The 21552-nt window shown below is 46.2% G+C and overlaps 2 protein-coding genes across 7 annotated transcripts in view; one reads left to right on the forward strand and one right to left on the reverse strand.

Moving 5' to 3' along the window:
• WNT5B (Wnt family member 5B) overlaps window positions 1-21552 on the reverse strand; it is a 130112-nt gene that overhangs the window by 44207 nt on the left and 64353 nt on the right. The window contains exon 1 of one of the 6 annotated variants that reach the window (XM_081878976.1): window positions 1150-1287. The exons of the other annotated variants lie outside the window; for them this stretch is intronic. The gene's annotated coding sequence lies outside the window, so the exon portion shown is untranslated. Of the gene's footprint in view, window positions 1-1149; window positions 1288-21552 lie in introns of those variants that run through there. 6 annotated transcript variants of the gene reach the window in all.
• Window positions 1444-5596, forward strand: FBXL14 (F-box and leucine rich repeat protein 14). Its single transcript, XM_081879340.1, has one exon. The coding sequence runs from the start codon at window positions 2156-2158 to the stop codon at window positions 3356-3358; it is 1203 nt and encodes a 400-aa protein (XP_081735466.1). The 5' UTR covers window positions 1444-2155; the 3' UTR covers window positions 3359-5596.

Genomic DNA, 21552 nt, shown 5'->3' on the forward strand with positions numbered 1-21552 from the left:
GTAAGTTACCAATTGGCAAATGGATGTTGATATGAACCCACCAATCAATGGGATATTCCCCACTGCAGTTTAGTATCAGCAGCAGTCACACATGGAAATATCTTTAATGAGAGGCTATATCTGCAATGTGTTTTAAAGAAAGAAATAAATTGCATTTTGTCCTTGTTGAAAAGTATTACCGACATACACAAAAATGCCTGAGCTGACATTGCAGAGCAGCTTAGAACGGGGAGGAACTTTTCTTGCTAGAGCTATTGTACTACTGTGTGGAATGTTACTATGTGAAATGTGATGGTTTTTTGTGTGTGTGTGAAATGTGATGTTTAGAGGATACAAGGGCACAAACAGGTTGAATTTTACCTAAGCTATCTGGGTTTGGGCCATTTGCCTGCTCATACAAGTCTAGAGCCAGATAATATTGGAGTTTGGGTCTAGAGATATCTGGCAAGTCAAACCCTAAAGCAAGTCCCTTACTTTCAACAAGTCCATGTAAGGCTGAAAGCAGCAGTTATTTAAATGGCATTATTTCCCCTCATGTTTATATTAACCATCTAACCATGAATTTTTATCCACAGCTGCCCCCTGTGAAACAAATATTTAGTGCCACTCACATCTTCAAAGTAACAGCTTAGATACATGCTTTCTCATTTATTTTGGTTGCAACTCCATATCTACTTACAATGGGAGTAAAGACCCATTGAACCCAAGAAGACTTACTTCCAAGTAGACATATAGAAAAGATTGCATTGTTCATTAACAATATAAGATTTGTGTGCTATTTTATTCAAAGACCACTGCAAAGGTTTGTGTAATGCACACTAACAGCTTAATTAATTAAATTAATTGAATACCTTCAACTTTATTTTTTTAATAGGGATTGTACCCAATATTTTCTTTTAAATTTAAAGCTAACCAACAATAAACAATACTGCCTTGAGTCGAGGGTGAGGCGTAAAGAGCAGTTTGGGGTATCTCCCCCCCAAAAAAGTTTTAGCCTTACTAAAATAACATTTTCTCGCCCATCTCCAGGCAGCCCCAAGTGAGGGAGGGAAGGGAGCTTAGACTCCCCTTCTCCCCACTCTTGATTTAACACCTGCCCTTTCAGCTAAGTCTCTCTCGCGGGCAACGGCGACGCTCCCATATCCTAACCTTAGCGCACCCACGGCGCTGCGGCGAGAGCAGCAGGTAGGATTCCCCCTCCCAGCTGCTAAACTATTCTTGGGGTCAACCCCTGGCCGGCCCCACGCCGCACTCCACGCTCGGCGAAAGGCCCGCGGAGCCTGGCTCGATGGAGAGCGGCGCCGCGAGGGTTAACCCTGCCGGCTTGCCGGGAGGGAGGGGGAAGAGAGGGGGGTGTTGTCAAGGCGACGGCTCCGAGTGTTCCGGATCGTACCACTGCGCAGGCGGCGCGGGGAGGTGTGGCGCAGCAGAGCCCGGCCCGGCGCAGCAGCAGCAGCCTCCTCCTCCTCCTGCCCAGTCCCCTCCCCCGCCCGGCCTGAGCGCGGTGCCGGGGCCTGGCAGCCAGCGAGCAAGTGAGCGAGGGAGCGCGCGAGTCGGAGCCTGCCGAGCCGAACGAGGCGGGAGGCGGGTCTCCCGAGAGCGGCGGCGGCGAGGGCGGCAGGAGGAAGAGCTCGGCAGCGGGCTGCCCTTCCCTCGCTCGCGCCGGCGGGGTCTGCCTGAGCGGCGGCTGGGAGACAAAGGACGAAGAGGAGGAGGCGGCGGCGGCGGCGCTCGGGGAAGAGAAAGCGCCCGCGGGACTGAGCGCGATGCGGCGCGGGGCCGCCCCAGGAAAGACGCGAGGCGGCAACGCGGCCTGCCTGGTGTGGCGCGGATAGAGGCGGGGACGGACGAGGGCAGTTGCGCGCCAGAGGCCGGGCTCGCAGCCCAGCTTCCTTCGGCGGAGCAGCAGAGGCCGAGCCGCCCGCCTCGCCTGCCCTGGCGGTGGCGATGTGAGGCCCGAGCCGGAAGCGGCCGCCGAGAAAGAGAGCGCGCAGCCAGCGGCGGCGAGGAGAGCCCCCCGAAGACCTGCCAAGCAGCGGCAGCGGCCCGGAGGCTGGGTCGAGCAGCCTTAGCCGCGTCAGGGCCCCGGCGGGAGCGGCGGGCTCCGCCGCCGGGCCCGGGTGGCTGCGTGTCGGAGGCGAGCCGGGCCCGGGCGATGGAGACGCACATCTCGTGCCTGTTCCCGGAGCTGCTGGCCATGATCTTCGGGTACCTGGAGGTGCGGGACAAGGGCCGGGTGGCGCAGGTGTGCACGGCCTGGAGGGACGCCGCCTACCACCGCTCGGTGTGGCGGGGCGTAGAGGCCAAGCTGCACCTGCGCCGTGCCAACCCATCGCTCTTCCCCAGCCTGGCGGCCAGGGGGATCCGGAGGGTGCAGATCCTATCACTGCGGCGCAGCCTCAGCTACGTGATTCAGGGCATGGCGGAGATTGAGAGCCTCAACCTGAGCGGCTGCTACAACCTCACCGACAACGGGCTGGGCCACGCCTTCGTGGCAGAAATCAGCTCGCTGAGGGCCCTGAACCTAAGCCTGTGCAAGCAGATCACCGACAGCAGCCTGGGCCGCATTGCCCAGTACCTAAAGGGTCTTGAGGTGCTGGAGCTGGGCGGCTGCAGCAACATCACCAACACCGGCCTCCTGCTTATTGCCTGGGGCTTGCAGCGCCTCAAGAGCCTCAACCTGCGTTCCTGCCGCCACCTTTCTGATGTGGGCATTGGGCACCTGGCAGGCATGACCCGGAGTGCGGCAGAGGGCTGCCTGGGCCTGGAGCAGCTCACGTTGCAGGACTGCCAGAAGCTCAGCGACCTCTCGCTCAAGCATCTGGCGCGGGGTCTCACTCGGCTGCGCCAGCTCAACCTCAGCTTTTGTGGGGGGATCTCAGACGCAGGGCTACTGCACCTGTCGCACATGAGCAGCCTGCGCACCCTGAACCTGCGTTCCTGTGACAATATCAGTGACACGGGCATCATGCATCTGGCAATGGGCAGCTTGCGTCTTTCAGGCTTGGACGTCTCCTTCTGTGACAAAGTGGGAGACCAAAGCCTGGCCTATATTGCACAGGGTTTGGATGGGTTGCGCTCACTCTCCCTTTGCTCTTGCCACATCAGCGACGAGGGCATCAACCGTATGGTGCGCCAGATGCACGGACTGCGCACTCTCAACATTGGCCAGTGCGTCCGCATCACCGACAAGGGCCTGGAGCTCATCGCAGAGCACCTCAGTCAGCTCACAGGCATTGACCTCTATGGTTGCACCCGCATAACTAAACGGGGCCTGGAGCGTATCACTCAACTGCCCTGCCTCAAGGTGCTCAACCTGGGACTTTGGCAAATGACTGAGAGCGAGAAAGTCAGGTGAGAGGAGGGGACACCTGGAAATCCCCACTCCTCTGGAGGGACTCAACAACTGACTGCTGCAGTGGAAGAGGTGGGGGAAATACGACTCCAAACCTGGAGGGTGGGGGAAAGTATCTTCAGTACTTGCCTGTCTACCCCCTCAATTACCTGCCATAGCAGTGGAGGTGGGAAAGAGGGAAAACCCACCATTCTTTCATAATTCCCTCCCCTGCACCAGTGGGAGACAACTGCACTCTTATATCAGCCTTCACTGTGGATGGATACAGTATCACTGTCCTTACCTTTTTCTATTGGGAATGCAGCTTCTCAATCTTTATGCACTGGGGATGAATACAGCCCCTTTCTCCAAATCTGATTCCACCCCCCACCCCCCTTCTGCACTAGGGATGGAAGAAGAAAACCTAGCCCGCCATTGTTGTTATTTACTGCAGACCGGCTCTTTATTGAGCATGCATAAGTCTCTTTCTTTACTACTTCTTTTCCATTATTGCTTGTTCACCCATTCCTAGTTTGCTTTTTGTAGTCATCCACCCCTTTCTTTATATGGTATGTAGACAAGCTATAGATATCACAGGAACATAGAAAGCTGCCTTATACCAAGTCAGGCCATTGATCCATCTCATTCAGTATTATCCACACTGACTAGTAGCAGCTCTCCAGAAACTCAGGCAGGAGTCTTTCCCAGCCCTATCATACTACCTCTTCTGGGCCATAATACTTCTATTTTTCTCTTCCTGCCCCCCACCTTGTGCTTGAGGCTAGAAACAGCCATGCTTTTTAGACTTCTCTCCTGAGCAGGTGATGTTTCTTTGACACAGCACTATAAATGGAGTGTCAACTGAAGTGCACTCATACTTCTCACTGTTGCTTGCAGAAAACGGGGAGGAGACATCAAACACAGTATTTCTCCCGTGGACTCATTTTATGCTGTATCCAACCAACCCCATCACCATCTTTCCTTTGCTGCCAGTTAACAGTATAATCCTATGCATATTTACTTTGAAGTAAATCCCACTGTTTTCAGTAGGTTGTACTCCCAGGTAAATGTGCATAAGACTGCAGTCTCAGTCTAGAGGTTGAAGTCACCTTTGTTCAACATTTTATAATTCTCTGCCCCCCCCCCACCTCTCTCTCCCTCCTTACTCCATCTTTCCCCTCCTTTTTTTTTGTGTGTAGATTGGGATAATATATACTTTTAACAACATATCCAACCACACATCTTTTCCATTTGGAGAATTGAGGGTGTATGAACGATGGAATTAATCTTCACTTGTACTTTTCACTAGAAATACTGTGACTGTCTTTTATTTAGAAACACATAACAAACAAAACTACTCTACAAAGCTTCCCTTCCCTGAAAAGTCTTGTGGGTGAGCTCAGCTTTTTTTATTCATTCTCTTCTCTTCAGTATTCATCTTCATACATAGTCTAATTTTGAAAGACATTTGAAGTGGCTGTTCTTGTGGATTTTTAAGTACACTTTTACTGCTTAATATATTCTCTATATAAATGTTTGGCTACCTCGGGTTTTGGGGTTTTGTTTTGTTTTTGTTCTCAACCCCCCTCCCCCAGGAGTTTTTATAAGAAAGATAAGAGACTGAAATATTTTGTGCCTAGACTGGAAAGATAATCTCTTGGGTTTATGATTGCAAGGGGGGAGGCTGGTTGGGGTTTCTTTCCCCCTGTGTCCCACATACACATCATCTTTGTGCCTCTCCCTCTCTGACTAAGGTTCTGGGGACCCAACGATGCTCTTGCATTTCTACTCTTCTAGCACAAAAAGCTGTAACATGTAAACATCCAAACTTATGATTGGGCTATGGTTAAAAGAGATGTGAAATAGAAACACCGTTTCTTTGAATATATATATTATGCAAATCCCCACCTCCCCTTCTCTCAAATTACCTAGGTCAAGTAAGAAGCTTCCTATATGGAAGTAGAAAGAAGAGCAGATTGGACTGACTTGTAGTTGTAACATGAATGGGAAAAGTTGGTTTCATTTATTGTTTCTCTTCTCTCATTAAATTAAAGCCACTTCTTGACTACTTGTCTTTAAAAGGAGAAATAAGTCAGCTTTGAAGAATGCAAAAATGATGGGGGAAGAAGGGGCAGTTGAGCAGATTTTCAAATCCTCCACAGTTGCAGGTAATGGAATTCAGACAAGCCCAGACACATAACCCCACCATGGAATAAATGTACTGTTTGTGAATTTGTATAAAATAAAGATCCTCTTAAAACATTTTATATTCTTACAGTAAAAGGTTAAACTGATATTTATATAATAAAAGAGGAAATATGAAGTATGTTTTTGAAAAAAAAAGTTGTATCTGTGTTGTCTTTGTCTTTTTAAAAGGCAGGTATATTTGATCAAAAGTTGTGAGAAGAGACACATCGCAAAGCTCTTGCCCTGTCTCCTCTGTCAGTAAGCAATTTGGTCCAGTGAATCAAAGGAGTTGGAATGCTTTGTCCTTCTAGTACAGGAGGCTAAACAACTTCAGAATTAGAAGTTCACAACTGAGCAATTGGTTCCATTTGGAAGGATCTGTTAGTCCTAGCTTATCCTAGTCTGTCTACATGTAATATGTAATTGAACCTGTCCAGTAATAGCTTTCAGTTCAGTGTTGGGCAAATCACTATTGCTACTAGAGTTATAAGAAGTTTTTTTTTACAGATGCTGAGAACAGTACAGCAATGTTTGGTTTTTCATTTTCAACAGAGGCAATATCCTCAGTTGCTGCATTAAATATCAAGTGAATCTGGATAACTAGAAACTTGGATGGCAAAAGGATGAAACCATGCGAATCATCCAAGTCTTGAAAATAAAGTGAAAGCCAAACTTGGATGTTAAAAATAGCCTTGGGGTGGGAAGGTCCCCCCCCCTTTTGTACTCATCAGTGACTTTTGGCCTGACAGTTTTGCAAAAACTTCTACTGAGGATTTTTCAAAACTGTAGTGGGGGGTTAAGCAGTGCTTATCGAGCATAAAACAAAGCTTTTTCTTTCTAAGTCATGCAGCATGGCTTTCTCCCCTTCTTTTCTTATTAAAGGGGGGGGGTAGAGAGAATGTGAAATGGTGGAAGGAGCAGCAGCCATTGTTCAGGAAAGTTAAAAGAGGAGCTGTCCTTGCTTGCTTGTTCAGTCATGCATACTGAATCTTGCTGTGTGAGGGTCCCTATGGAAGGGAGGAGGGGTGGTTTCTTTCCCTCTTTTTAACATTCCTCTCCAGGCCTGGCTGTATTTAAGCTGCTTTTCCTCCATGTGGAGGGCGGGGGTGGGGGATGGTCTGGAGTTCCTGTACATTTGCATTTCAAGCACTTCCAGGGCTGCTGCAGGCCACTCTTCCATTCAAACTGCCCTCTCTACTAGCTGGCTTCTCTGCTAACAGTACCCCAGGTAAACTGTCCATAAAACAACTACAGTAGAAAGACAGGCACTTCCTCAGCTACAGTGGAACCGGCAACATCAGTTTCTCCTTCAACACTGAAATACATTCATGTTCTAACACATGGAAAGGAACAAGATTAAATTTCTGCCTGGGGTTGGAAGGAGGCCATCCTTGCATTTCCTGTTCAGAGTAAGGTTTTACTGGACCTCCACTGTGCCCTCAAGAGGAAGCTAGCACCTAGATGGCTATTGCTGCTTTTATTTAAAATATTTCATGCTTTCTGCTGGGAGTTCGTCACACAAGCGGCATTGTTCTCATTGGCAAAAGCCAGCACAATTGGATCTAACTGAGCCTGACACTACATCCATCTTCTTTTACTTGGAGGGAGGTGTAAGGTCTGTTTCTATGTTTACTCCTACTTTTGCCTTTTCTTTTTATAATTTATAATATGTTCATGACTGAAGAGGCAATGAACACTATTAAAATAAGAAAGCTTGACTGGTAAGCAGTGATAGTGGAATCTGTGTTATGTAACGGATACAAGTTCCCTAATACCTTGCTTTGGTGCAAGAGACTGGTAGCAAGTTTTGAAAAACCAGAGCTGAAACTAAAATTTTCCTGGGATTCAGAACATTAAGAACATTAGCTATTGTGGGTTTGTTTTTGTTTTCTTAACCATCTATACTTCACTCTTCTATAGAGCAATTTCAACCTTCCATTATGTGCCATAGGCCTCCATTTGCACCAGAAGTTCCAACATGAACATGGTCTGTTTCCATTGAGGAATAGGAAGGATTTATACAAGGACAACTAGTCAGTTATGGCTGAGTGAATTTATGTCTGCCAAGATAAAGGACAACTTTTGGTAAGAGAATGGTTGGTACCTTCTAGCTTTGGCTGGAATAATATATGCAAATATCTGAAGCCAAACAAACTGCATTCTGTTCTGAAAACCTGGATATGTACAGACATCTCTCATTTGCACAGCATGTGCTCCCTTCATTCGCCTTTATTATTATTATTATTATTATTAGACGAAACTCCCACATACTGGAGCCACAAGTTTCCCCCGTTTCCAATAAAAGGTGGCTGTGCACAAAGCTGACTGGTTGACTCTTGTGCTGGTTGTGAAGCCATTATCCAACTCACCCAGAGTAATGGATAATTTTAAAAAGGCATTAAATAACTAGATACAAAATACCAGTTGACCAGGGGAGAACAAAAAGTTGGAGTCATGTTCTGGTCAGCAGGGAGCAGAGGATTAACGCCTGTTCAAGAAGAAGGCAGTGCCAATCAGAAAAAACCTGTCCTTCCTGATGAGGAGGAACCTTCTAGTTTCGGGACTTGACTTAACCATAGAAATTTCCTACAAACAAAAGGCCATTGGCAGATTACATTTGTTGCCAGCAGAATAGTAGTAAAGAATAATATGGAGAGACAGGAAACCTCAACAGTGTCCTTTATTGAAAATTTGTGGTAAATAGCACAGAAGATGATGTGAACCACCCTCCATGATTGGTTGTACTAATATGGGGGGGAGGGGGTTGCTGACCAGAACAACACTTGGTAACAAAGCTTCCATTCTCAAGTCAAGGGAGTTCAGCAGACAACAAAGGGCTATCCAATAGCAATATTCCCAAAACAGAGAGAGAGAAAACACTTTGTAATACTTGTTGCAGGACCCTTCAATGGAAAGATAATTTGGCAAATGTCACATGAAAATGGAGGGTTCACCCACTGAGCGCGTCATGGAGGCTTTTAGTGGTGTGTTGGATCTATGGCAGCCAAGATAGATGCTCTATGCATGGAGAGGGCTGTCATACCCCTTTGGAGGAGATGCCAAGCCTAGGCATTATATGCTAGGCAATGTGTACTCAACCCCACTTCTGGAAAGTTCTCCCCTGCACCCCAATAGTGAAAGATTTTTCCAGGCAGACTAGGAGTTTGTGGCAAGGGAACATTTTGTATAGGCCAAGGGGTCCCTATTGGGCATTGAGCTTGTGTCCTTCCTTATTCCTGGGTGACGGTGGACTTGATCTAGTTCTATAGGATTCATCTGTATGTACTAGTGAAACCAGGTGTGATTGCAAGCTTCAATAGTGACTTTGAGCTACCCATTTCTTTGAATTATTTTCATGGCCCAAACCAAGCTCACTTAGCAATGGATAATTCCTATTAGACTGTGAAATGGCCATATGCTGCAATTGATACATTTGGCCTGACCCCATCTGCTGCCAAACTGCAGGTAGAAAAAAACATAGTATCCAAGAGCATATCTATGCCAATGGGCAGAAACCACAGCTTTACAAGGAAAAACAAACAACATAAACACAAACCTTACAAGGAACTGAATTTTGAGGTGTACATTCCAATAGGTCTTTAAGCCAAATAACAGTAAGACCTGGAAGACAGAGAACCAACTAATGCCACCATAATGGCATTAAACCTCACGCTATCAGTTGCAAAGGTGGAAGCAGACAAGGGTAGTTCATCTAAACTTATATCCACTGCCACAGGCAGAAACTTTAGCCAATTTATATCATTCTTACGGACAACTAATCAGTGCAACTACATGACCTTCTAGGAGCCCATCCAAACTACTCTAGGGCAATTCTTACTTACTTAAAGATAAAGGGACCCCTGACTGTTAGGTCCAGTCGCGGACGACTCAGGGGTTGTGGTGCTCCTCTCGCTTTACTGGCCAAGGGAGCCAGCGTTTGTCCGCAGACAGCTTCCGGGTCATGGGGCCAGCATGACTAAGCCGCTTCTGGCGAACCAGAGCAGTGCACAGAAACACCGTTTACCTTTCCGCTGGAGCAGTACCTATTTATCTACTTGCACTTTGCTGTGCTTTCAAACTGCTAGGTTGGCAGGAGCAGGGACCGAACAATGGGAGCTCACCCCATCGCGGGGATTCAAACCACCGATCTTCTGATCAGCAAGCCCTAGGCTCAGTGGTTTAGACCACAGTGCCACCCGTGTCCCGTTTCTTACTTGCTTACTTATTTAAACTGCACCCACCTGGAGAACCTAACTGGCTTTCTGCTACTGCCTTTGGAAATGCCTCAATGACCTCAGAAGTCTTGGGAGAGGAATCAGCTCTCTAATCAGAAGCAAGCTCCTCATCCTATTGCAATCAGTCCAAATTTACATAGGGGTTATGTTCCGGGGATTGCGCCTAAAGCCAAAATTGTGTATAGTCAAAACATTGAGTTCACAGAACCCCACCCTTTTCTATTTTTTGCCATGCTCATAAAGCTGCATGTGCACAACCCAAAGGCATATAAATTGTGGGCTTACTGTATAATGACTTCAGATAAAAGGTGGGAAAATCCTCACTGAGAATTGAACTTGTCTGTCCTGCTCTGTGCCTTCTATGCTTGGGGTGAGGAAGCATCTACTCCACAGGAGGAAGTTCTAAAACTCTGATTTCATTCACCAGACAGTCCACTGCTCTCTGTTTCTGAGGGAGGAGGGTCGGAAATTTGACAAAGAGAACCCCTTGATGAAATAAGGTACTGCTACCTCAAGTTGTGCCCATGTGTGATATCTCTTTTCTCAGGGACAACTTTCTGATTCTCTGAAACTTCTGGTGATAAATGCAAGGGAATTCTCTTCTTGTCAGGCCTGTATTTGATCTAACTTTCAGAAGATCTATAGACCCCTGGGTTGTACTCTACCATTCAGTAAACTGATGATCAGAAGTGCTAGTATTCAGGGAAGTATGAGGGCATTGCCCAAACTTGTTTTTGTGCCAGATTGTGTGCGCACATGCATGAACACACACAAAAATGCTCAGCTGTCTTTTTAGGAAGAGCTGTAGCTCAGTGGCAGAAAAGCTGCCCTAGATATCGAAGGTCCCAGGATCTCTCCCCAGCATCTCCAGGCAGGTCTGGAAGCGACCCCTGGCAGATAGCATAGAGAACACTGAGTCAGATGGAGCAATGATCTGACTTAGCACAAGGCAGCCTCCCACATTCAACTTTCGAAACACCTGGCAAGGAGTGGTAACCTTTCCACCAGCTGGAAAGCTTGCATATGGAGAGAAACCCTTATGGGACTGTTTCCAATGTCTCAAGCCCCAGAGCAACAGTGCCACTTCCTACTTACAGAAGAAAAGACAGGCAGCTGCTTAAGAGGGGAGGGAGTTCAGTTGCCACCCCTCTCCATTTTATTCTTACCTCAAGGCCATGCCTTGGTGATGCTGCCTGGCTCTTGCAACACACCAGCCCTGTGCCTCATGAGTTGAAATGAGAGAGTTGCTTCCTCTGGAGAGCTGCTCTTCTCTACTGTTTTGCTTTCCCTGAAAAACTGGGACTTTTCTGTCCCATTCCAATGCTGCACCTCACAAAAGAGGGAACTGGTTTCCCTGCAGAAAAAAGAACCAGGGCTGCCCTTCCTCTCCATCTAGTATTGCAATGAGATTTCAGCTGTGTTCTCTAGCGTCCCTCAAGTGAGAGACACGAGCTTCTTAGGAATAAAATCAGCTTTTAATATCAGTGTCTCTGGCTACACTTAAATTAAAGCAGCCATTTTATGCACTGCCACAAGGGACTGCTGATTCCACAAGGGGCTTATGCTACTTTTTCACACTCCAGGAGGTGGCAGAGGGACTTTCCAGGAACTTCCTTTAACTTGCTAACAATACTGTTAGCACCTTGTTTGCCAAACTTGCTAGGCCTCAGTGCTGCTATTAGGCCTTTGTATATACTTTTAAGGGGAAGGAGGGCTGCTCCCTCAGGAAAGGAGGGACTGATGACAGCCACCCTTCCATATGCCTGCTCTGCCTCACTGAGGCAATCAGAAGGAAAGGCAGGCTAGGGCAACAACCACTCTTGTCACCAGTAGCATTCCTGAAGTAAAAAAAGGCGGGAAAATGGGAGACACACCAGGAAACCCTTTAAGTTGCTTTTTACAGTTCTTGCACTATTGTCTTGGTGTCTGTGGGTTCCAGATACTACTGGATGCCATTTGTAAGGGGCTTCAGAATACCATTGTGTACTGCCAAGCAATGCCAAGGTCAGGTCACAGCAGATGAGCATTTTCTTGCTTCTAGGCCTGACATCCAGGCAGGTTTGGGACAGAAAAGAGCAGCTCAACAGCAGTGTGTTTGCTGCAGTACCAACTGAAGGGGGAGAAGCCAAGCACAGAGAAGCTGTGCCAGGAAAGGAAGGCCATTTCTCCTGAGCCTCAGACTTCAAAGAACTATTGAATTGTAGTGTTGGAATGGACCACAAGGGTCATTGAGTCCAACCTCCTGCAATGCAAGACTCGTTTTACCCACTGGAGGCGTCGGAGCATAGTAAAACAAAACAAGCAAGCAAACAAAATAACCTCTCTCTGCAACCTGACTTGTAATGTTGGATCCTTACGACACTTAAACACCGTTTCAAGCACCAAGAAGTAAACATAGGCAGTGGCCTGTTGCTTATGAACCAGGCCAGCGTCAGGTAGTTTCTCAAAAGAAGCTATTCCCCTTCCAAAATTACATAGGTTGTTGGAGTGGCAGTAGATCTGTTAATGGAAGTTTGAAAGGGAAAAAGCTTTCTGCTTCTTGTGATAGAAGGGTCATTACCCAATTAAAAAGTGTATCACTCCTGGGATGATTAATCCACTTTTCCAGATGCTTTAGCACCTGTTTTCTCAGCTGAAAAAACTCTGGGTGAAGAGACTTAACCTCAATCATCAAGCAGAAAAAGAAAGCAGGTCTGTTTGAGAAAGAGAGCTCTGTGCTTCCCTCCTGCTCGGCTCCACCTGTCATTTTGCATGTTAATATTGGAACTGAAATAGTGTTGCCCAAAATTGTTGCTCTGGGCTTTGGCATGCTACAGAGCTACCTCCATAAAATAGATCTGGTGGCAGCCAAAAATGGGAACTCCCATGCTTGATATTGTTCCCTTTCCAGGATTAGTTCAGGAGTTACATCCTTCCTGGCATCCAAACTGGATTCTCCTTCAATTTGGCAGTAGAGAGGAGCATGCTTCTTGCGTGGGATGGCAGATTATGCCCCTATCAGAAAGCTGGCCTGGGAGCAAAACATCTCTTCAAGTAAGGACTGGTTCGTTATTTACCCAGAAGGGTAGGCCCTGCTGAAAGCCAAAAGGAGCACAATTTCTGCTTGAATTTCCTTGCCAGAAGTCAGTCAGAAAGCTTTGTGGCCAGTCCTAGTGTTTTCTCCTTCATATGACATATTCAGTGGACCTAGACACTGGCAGAGGAATAGGAGTGCAGGGGGAGTGCACTGCCCCCGGCAGCGTGATCCCGGTGGGGTGCCATCATGGCTGCCCCCCCGAACCACGCTACATGCCATGCCCCCAGGACGCACGCCATGCCCCTGTGGGCAGCGCACCACGCCCCCAGGACGTGCGCCAGCCCCGCCCCTGCCTGCTCTCTGCCCCCCCCCGGTGCCGGAGCATGAAGCTCCGCCACTGGACCTGGAGCAGAAGTCTTCCTCAACAGGGACAGATAAACTGTAGGCTAAAACCAAAGGATCTCTCTCCTTTGTGCATAACAAGAGTATCTCTTTATGAAAGTGGTGGTTGCTTATTGGGCCACCAGGCTGTCAATTCAGTAAGAAATTCTGAATGAGTGGAAAGATGAGCACTTAACCAGCAGGTTCCCACTTGCCAAGCTTGTTGGCTGGCAGGGAAGAAAGTCCTTCCAGTGGAGGCTGTGGCTGTGTTGTCCAGAGTTGTTGAACACCCATGCACAAGCTCTCCACATCCCATTAAGGAGAAACATTATTGTATAATGTGGCCTACAAGTCTCTTTACCAAGCATAGCTACCTTCTGCATGCAAAGCAGATGCTCCACCACTGATGCTCTTTCCTGAAAAGCAGCAGGGAGGAAGGTTTTTTTTTATTTGCAGAAGCACTACAGTGACCAAAAGAACCAAGTGCTGCACCAGGATTTTGGAGAGATGTCTTGCTACTTCAGATATCAGTCCCTTTCCTGAGCATGACACCACAGGGGAGGTCCCCTCACTACCTCCAAAAGTGTGTCATGTACTTCTATTAGCATTGGGTTCTCTTTGAGTCTATGGAAGTAATCCTATGAGTTTTTCTAAAGTGCAGTGTTGCAGGATAAGGTTACAAATCTAAATGTCAAAAGGGAAATGCAAAATTTAGCAGCTCCCAACATGATTTTGAACAACGTGGTAGCCTTTACAATGTGCTATGACACAGGTAGTATAAGGAACAGATATGTCTATATATTCAAGGAAAGATTTGGCATTGCAAACTGAGCTAAAAATCTGAAATGTTTTGTGGTGAAAAATCTTCTACCTTTACATCACTATCCTATACATGTTTATTCAGAAGTGAGTCCCACTGTTATTAATGGAGCTCCCAGGAAAGCATATAGATTGTAGCCATAGTTCATAATTTTATTTAATTTGTGAACCAATTATGCATCCAGTTAACAAATAGTATTCCACAACAAAGAACTGCATTTGTTTTTCTTTATTGGAGAAATACTTTAAAAAAGAACATTATATTATAGCTGCAATAATGCTACTTTCGCACATGCTCTTAGAGGGTGTCAGAGAGTATGATCTCAGGCCCCACCATATTTGATTTTACTGCAAAGTATTGTATTTTTCCTTGACCTTCCCCCAACCAGGATGAGAACAAGCTCTCACTATATTATTTCCTAATTGAATAAGGGAGAAAATTTGCCGTCCAGCTGCTGCAACTAAACGGACATGTGAGGCAATGCAGAATTCCAAAGTTAACTTGGTTTGGCTGTACGGGGTGGAGTATAGGAACAAAAATTAGAAACCTTTTATATTGACCTGTTCCAAGCTGAAATACTTCTGCATTGTCTGATGCCCAGAAAAAGCGGAAACTGCTCCAGTTTGGGGCTAGGAAGTCAGAGAAGTATGTCTGAGCACTGATGCTGTGTGAAACTCCCATTTGGTTGGTTGGGATTCCAAGGTAAATAGCCTTGTAAAGCATGTAGCCACAAGGTTAGATGGAGTGAGCCCCAAAATGTGTTCACTTACCTAAACCTGCTGAGAGCGGGTGCAGTTTAAAGGCTAAAAAGTGTGCATTGGGAAACCCTCAGTTCAACTATTGCTGCAGCCATGAAGTAGCCTTAAGCAAACCACAACTGCTCAGCCCTGATCCACTCTGCATCTGCAATATGGGAATAATATAGCTACTTTATAGAGTAGTTGTAAGAATTACTTGGAGGAAGTATTCAAAGCATTTAACCTACACTAAAGTGTTAATATAAATGCTATGTATTATTATTACCTCCATGCAGGTGGTAGATAGCAAAACTCCAAGCAATTGGAGAATGCTGGTTCACACTATATTTTTCTATATGTCTAAAACGGGATGCGCTGAAGAATTGATGCTTTTGAATTATGGTGCTGGAGGAGACCCTTGAGAGTCCCATGGACTGCAAGAAGATCAAACGTATCCATTCTTAAGGAAATCAGCCCTGAGTGCTCACTGGAAGGACAGATCGTGAAGCTGAGGCTCCAATACTTTGGCCACCCCATGAGAAGAGAAGACTCCCTGGAAAAGACCCTGATGTTGGGAAAGATGGAGGGCACAAGGAGAAGGGGACAACAGAGGATGAGATGGTTGGATAGTGTTCTTGAAGCTACCAGCATGAGTTTGATCAAACTGCGGGAGGCAGTGGAGGACAGAAGTGCCTGTGTGCTCTGATCCATGGGGTCACGAAGAGTCGGACACGACTAAATGACTAAACAACAACAAAACGGGATGGGGTGTGTGGATTGTTTCATGCAGACCTTGCTTTCTTTTGGACACCCCTCCTGTGATTATACAGGCAAAGAGACTGCAGTATGCACAGAGTTTCTTCATGTTTCATGATGAACTAGATAGGCAGTGAGGAGTTAAGGAGGCACGTGCTTGCCTCAAGTTGGAGGCATTTGGGAAAGGAGGGGGGTGAAGATTTGAAAATAGAAGTCAATGCACCTCAATGCTAGCATTTCAAAGGAATGTGTTCTGCAAAATCTGCTGCTCTCAGGAACAGGCACAGTCTGGTTCCAGCAAAGTGGGGCCTTTGTGTTTTTCCTGCCTCCCTCCCTTCAGCAAAGCCTACTTCTATAGGCAGCTGCTCTTTCATACTGCTGTCTGTTAAGAAAAGATAATCGATAACTCTACTGGAATAGTTAAGGCTATGTTTGAAGACCCCTAAGGATGTCTTCTAGGCGCTGTGCCAAAGCTGCTGGCATGATTGCATAATGCTTCCCTGCAGTGTCCAGCCAGAGTCCTTCCTGTCAAATTCTCTAGCCTCAAAAGCTGCATGGAGGGGGTGGGGTGGGAGACAGAGGTGAGGTTTCGGTTTTTTTTACAAGGAGTTAGATTTCTCCCACATTTGTTCTGCAATGTAGCTAATGCATTTCCCTCCTCCTCCTTTCCCCTCCCCAATTAAATTAAATCAAATCTAGTTGGTAAAAACAAGACCCAATGCAAAAAGCCTAAAATAGCTTTGTTAAGATTTCACACTGATTTGATCAACAGTTCTATATATATTTCCTGGGGAAAGTGCTAAAAGGGGAAAACATTCTAATAAATTGGTACCTGAAAAGAGTGTACTTTGCATTTAAGAACAGCCACTGTTGGTGGCTGGAACAAAAGGAAGGGCTGTAGCACATGTTTTGGATGCAAAAGAACCTAGGTTCATTCCCTGGAATATCCAAATAGGGGTGGGGAAAAATCCTGTCCTGAAATTCTGGAGAACGGCTGACAGTGAATGTAGTATATTCTACTGAGCTAGGTAGCTTCTTATGCTCCTAAATGGAATAATCTCAAAATGTATTTTTATCTTTTTCCCAATAGAGTCTCTCTCTCTCTCTCTCTCTCTCTCTCTCTCTCTCCAAGGTCTAGGATACACAGTTAAAACAACTGAGCCAAAAGCCTTTACTACAACAAAGTCTCATGAAGGCTGCACACTGTAGACCAACTGCACCCCAACAGTCCAACTGATCTGAAGATTTTAAAAGTTAGTGGAATAAAAGGTTTCACCTTTCTCATGTAAACTACATTCCCCCAAGCTTCATACTTTGGTGCAGTTCTAATCCAAGGCTTCATCTCTGCTCCGGAGTTGTGCCACTGATTCATGATACAGTACATTGTGATTCCTGAGGCAGATAAGTGATACCCCCAAGGTGGTAACAATATACCGTAATTCTAAACTAAATAATGGGTCATTTCTAACCTTTAAAGATATTCCAGTATTGCCACCTGAGGCAGGTCACACTTTGCCTTATGGCAGAGCTGGCCCAGTTCTCTAGCCAATGTTTGTGAAATTGTAATCTCAATTTAACTTTTTCTCTAATAGGGCAGGACCACAACAAATTCTAGCTCCAAGGAGAGAAGACAATCTCTATTGTTCTCTTCAGTTTTTAAATTCCAAAAAATATAAACAGGAGAGAGAGAGAGAGAATATGCATATGATACAGGAGCCTAGGAAGGACTTATAATGTGCTGAATCCAAAACTTCTTAAAACAAATCCTAATAGGACTTGTTTACAGAAGGAAGATGGCATAGAATGGCAACAGCAGAAGGCAAGCTCAAGAAGGATAGCAGGTGGTAACAGTCACTGGTAACAGATATTGACAGGAAGGGCGCAGCTGAGAAATGGGCTGAGTGATTTATGGACTACAGCCCCCGAGCCGCTCATTCAAAAGCCAGAGCCTAATTGTTGTAGAGTTATTATAATTGCACATGCGCACAGGGCACCAGCTGGCTTCACTCGATAAATGGAAATAAAGTATTTCCAGGCACCCCAGCCCAGACTCTGGGATGACATCCCTTCACTCTCTATTATTTCCATAATTAGCTGTGCATGGGCAGAGTTCAGAATCCATTTCCAGTCACAAATATCCAAAGCCAGACACTCCCGACAAAGCAGATAGCAACATCCATCCAGACCAACATATTTTGCTAGGAATGCACAAGCATTGCTCCCTTAGGAATTGTGCTTTTGTGAAAGTTCTAATCAAACATTTAAAAGAGACTCAAAGAAACTCACAATGCACATACCTCCCCCACCACCAGCTTCCCCTTTCCAGGTTGCCCCCAGCCCAATAAATTACCTTTGGAGAATGCAAAGGCAATGGAGGATTCTTTCAGCTGAGAGTCCATTCCTGGTGAGGACTGAGGCTACCTGTTCTAGAATCTCCAGCAGAAATAGTATGTAATGCATCTATTTCTCACTGGAGATTCTAGGACTGGTAGCCCTTGTCTCTGGTGGGGAAAAAAATGCTCTGCTAAAGAACTCCCTAGCTCCACTTTCCCATTCCCTAAAAGTATATTCTTGCGGAGTGAAGGAACAAGTCAGCTTGCAGGATCAAGGCAAGCACAGACCTACTTGTGACATATACATAATCTAAAAAATGTAGTATAAACACCTACAACTGGAAAACACTGGCCTGCAAGCGCTCCAGTTGGAGAACAGCCTTTACCAAAGGTGTCATGGACTTTGAAGACACTCGAACTCAGAACGCAAGGGAGAAATGTACTAAGAGGAAGGCACACTTGGCAAATCCACACTGTGATCAACTCCTGCCCAGGAACCAATGTCCCCATTGAGGAAGGATGTGTGGGTCCAGAACTGGCCTCCACAGTCACTTACAGACTCATTGTTAAAACCGTGTTTATGGAAGACAATCTTACTCGGCTACGAGTAATTGCCAAAGAAGAAGAAGAAGAAGAAGAATTGTTGCTATCCTTGGTCTAATCTTGGGATGGGGAAACTTTTTTAACCTGAGGGCCATATTCTCTTCTGAGAGCCATCTGCCAGTGTTTGGTGGGGCCAGAGACAAACGTGTGTGGCGCAACACATGAACATTTTGTCTTTATACAATAGGTTAGCTTCTATACACACTCTCAAACATCCCTCCCTGTCCTCCATTGAGAAAAAGCACAGGGCATTAACAGAGTGAAATGAACCATTTATATATTTCCCATCAAGCAAAACATTTGGAATGCAAAGTGTGGCCTTGAGAGAGTTCTGAGGGACAGGTTTGGAGGGCTGCATTTGGCCCCCAAGCCTGAGGTTCCTCACTCTAACAAGAAATACAAAATAAAAGTCCTGTCCTATCTCCAGAAAACATTGCTGTCAGTGTGTTTCAGCTGGGGAAGGCAGTACAAGTCCTGCTGACTGCAACACCATTTACTTTAGCCCACACATAATAGAATGGAAGCCATTCTAAAATAAGCCTCCTCCTAGCTGCCAATCTCCACCATGGATTCTATCTCTTGCTAATGATAGGCATGACAGAACACAGGAACTGGTCTTTATATGTTTGATTACCTAAAGACTCATCTAGTCAGATGGGTGGTAGAACAGCCCTTAGGTATGGTGCACAGAAAATGCCCACCCCCATCCACAAATCATTAGACCATTTGCTCTTCCTGTGCAGTTCCTGTCTGTACTGGCCCAACCTCTCCTATGTTGAACAAGCCCTCTTAAACATGGCCACATTTCACTGGGTGCCAGAATTGGACACCCTCTGTACCCATCTGTTCTGAACAGAGGTGCAAATAACTTGTCTCTGTGTGAGACAGAGCAACACAGGCTGATGTAGTTGGCTTTCTCATTGATGGGGTGGCTGCTTGTAGTCCTGCCTCTTTTCTGCTCTTTTAGATGTGGCATCCATTTTTTATTCGTCACACACACATCCCAGCAACCATTTAGTGACTAGCACCCACAGTACTTTCTCAGAATTCCAAATATGCCCGCTGGCCTATAAAGATTGGCAACCCCCTGCCTTATGCTCTCGCAATAGGTGCTGTGGAACTCTTGGTTCGTGCACAGCTGCTTGCATTTCAAAGAGCTGGGTGCTCCAGTCTCCCCTTTACCATCTCTCAGACTCTGTGGTTCTCTAAAAGCATTGGTGCCCCAGATATCCTCTTGGCTTCTCTGTGCAGTAGCAGCAGCCTAACCCCTAACACAGGATGTTTAATTGCTCATCGTCTAACATTGTGTATGCCATAAAATGCCAACAGTGTCCTTCAGCTCTCTATATTGGACAAACAGGCCAGACCTTACGCCAAAGAATAAACGGACATAAATCGGACATCAGGAATCACAAGGCAGAGAAACCAGTAGGAGAACACTTCAATCTCCCAGGACATTCTATACAAGATCTCAAAGTAGCTGTTTTACTACAAAGGAATTTCAGAAATAGACTGGAAAGAGAAGCTGCTGAATTACAACTTATCACCAAACTTAAAACCATGGAGAAACCTGGTCTGAACAAAGACCTTGGATTCTTATCTCATTATACATGACAAAGCCATTTTTCACCTTTTCACCCCTTGCTTTTTCCTGTAAGACCTATTGCAGTCGTTAAGAGTCATCAACAGGCTCATCACAGCTATCTGCCAATCACCCATTCCCACCACCCTTCTGAGTAATACCCCTCCCCACCTTCTCACTATATAGAAGGGTCTGGAAACTTCTGTTTCAGTGTATCTGAAGAAGTGTGCATGCACACGAAAGCTCATACCAAGAACTGACTTAGTTGGTCTTTAAGGTGCTACTGGAAGGAATTTGTTTTGTTTTGACAGGATGTGAAGTAAGAGTAGTGTAGCACTGAGCATAAAGGGTTGTGTTTCCCCTACTGGCTGTGAAAAAAGGCCTCTCACCCCCTTGATTTATCCCATGAGGTTGTTTTTGAGGCTAGAGATTAAAACAGTAGGTCATTTTTGCATGCTGGAAGTCTTATAGAAATATCTGGGGCGTTGCTAATTACTGGTATTCAGTCAGGGCCTATTTCTGTCAGTGTTTATCAATTTTTACTTGATGGGTCTCCACGACGTTTCATTACAGCATAACAAATTGAAGCTTTTGTTTTTAAATTCTAAGTCATCTTTCAGGGTATCAAAAAGGCACATGTATTGAGTTTTGGGTAATGTGCTAATCTGATTTATTTAAAAGGCAGATTATTAACTGAAAACTATTTTAATTCATGAGGCTGCATGTTAAACCAAAGCAAGGGTGGGTGGAGAAGCGGGGGAAATGATGGCTTGGTGTTAAAGCCATAAAGTCTGCGTTGGTCTCTGGTCTCACACAGCCTGCGTCAATGAGGCCGCGGGAGACACACCTACCCACTTGGGAAACGCGAGTCTTCCCTCTGAATTTCCCGATCACTGCCCGGAGTTCAGGGCCAGCGCAGAACTCCCCAGGCACCGCTTTAACCGCGCTACGTACAATGATCTTCCAAAACACAGGGGAGAGAAAGAATGCCATTGTCCGCTAGCCTGTAAAGGAGAAGGCTCTGCATGGAAGGCGCGCGCAGCCCGGGCATGGAGCGCAATATGCACAGGAACTAAACTGAAAGAGGATCAAAAGCAGGGCCAAGCGGAGAAAGTATTAGCCCAGCCTCCCCGGCAGGCCAGCCGAGCATCCCGTTTCCCGCTCTGGCCGACTCGCTCTGCTTTCGCCCGCCTGCCTCGTGGTTTGCAGCCAGAGGCAACTTCGGGAATTTTGCGTTCAGCAGCCCCTCTCGCGGCTGGCGAAGACCGAGCTCCCCGCTACAGGGATCCTTCCTTGCCAGTAGGCGGCAGCATTGCCCGCCGTTTGGGGGCCGGCGACGCAAGCCGTGCTTGGGGGCCCGGTTTCACAAGTGACGCCTGAAATAGGTTTCTCTCGAAGGTGGTAAAAGCCCGCGTTGGCGAGAATGTACCGTTTTCTGTTTGTTTGTTTGTTTGTTTGTTTGTTTGTTTGTTTGTTTGTTTGTTTTTAACGGCACTCTCGACTTTTTTTTTTGGCGGCGCACCAACCATCCTCACAAGCGATTCATTCCAGACTAAAACGCGCTTTTG

This window comes from Podarcis erhardii, assembly GCF_964252035.2.
Source record: "Podarcis erhardii genome assembly, chromosome: 10".
Taxonomy (NCBI): domain Eukaryota; kingdom Metazoa; phylum Chordata; class Lepidosauria; order Squamata; family Lacertidae; genus Podarcis; species Podarcis erhardii.

Coding starts and splice junctions, on each gene's coding strand:
- FBXL14 (XM_081879340.1), top strand. CDS start 2,156: ATGGAGACGCACATCTCGTGCCTGTTCCCGGAGCTGCTGGCCATGATC.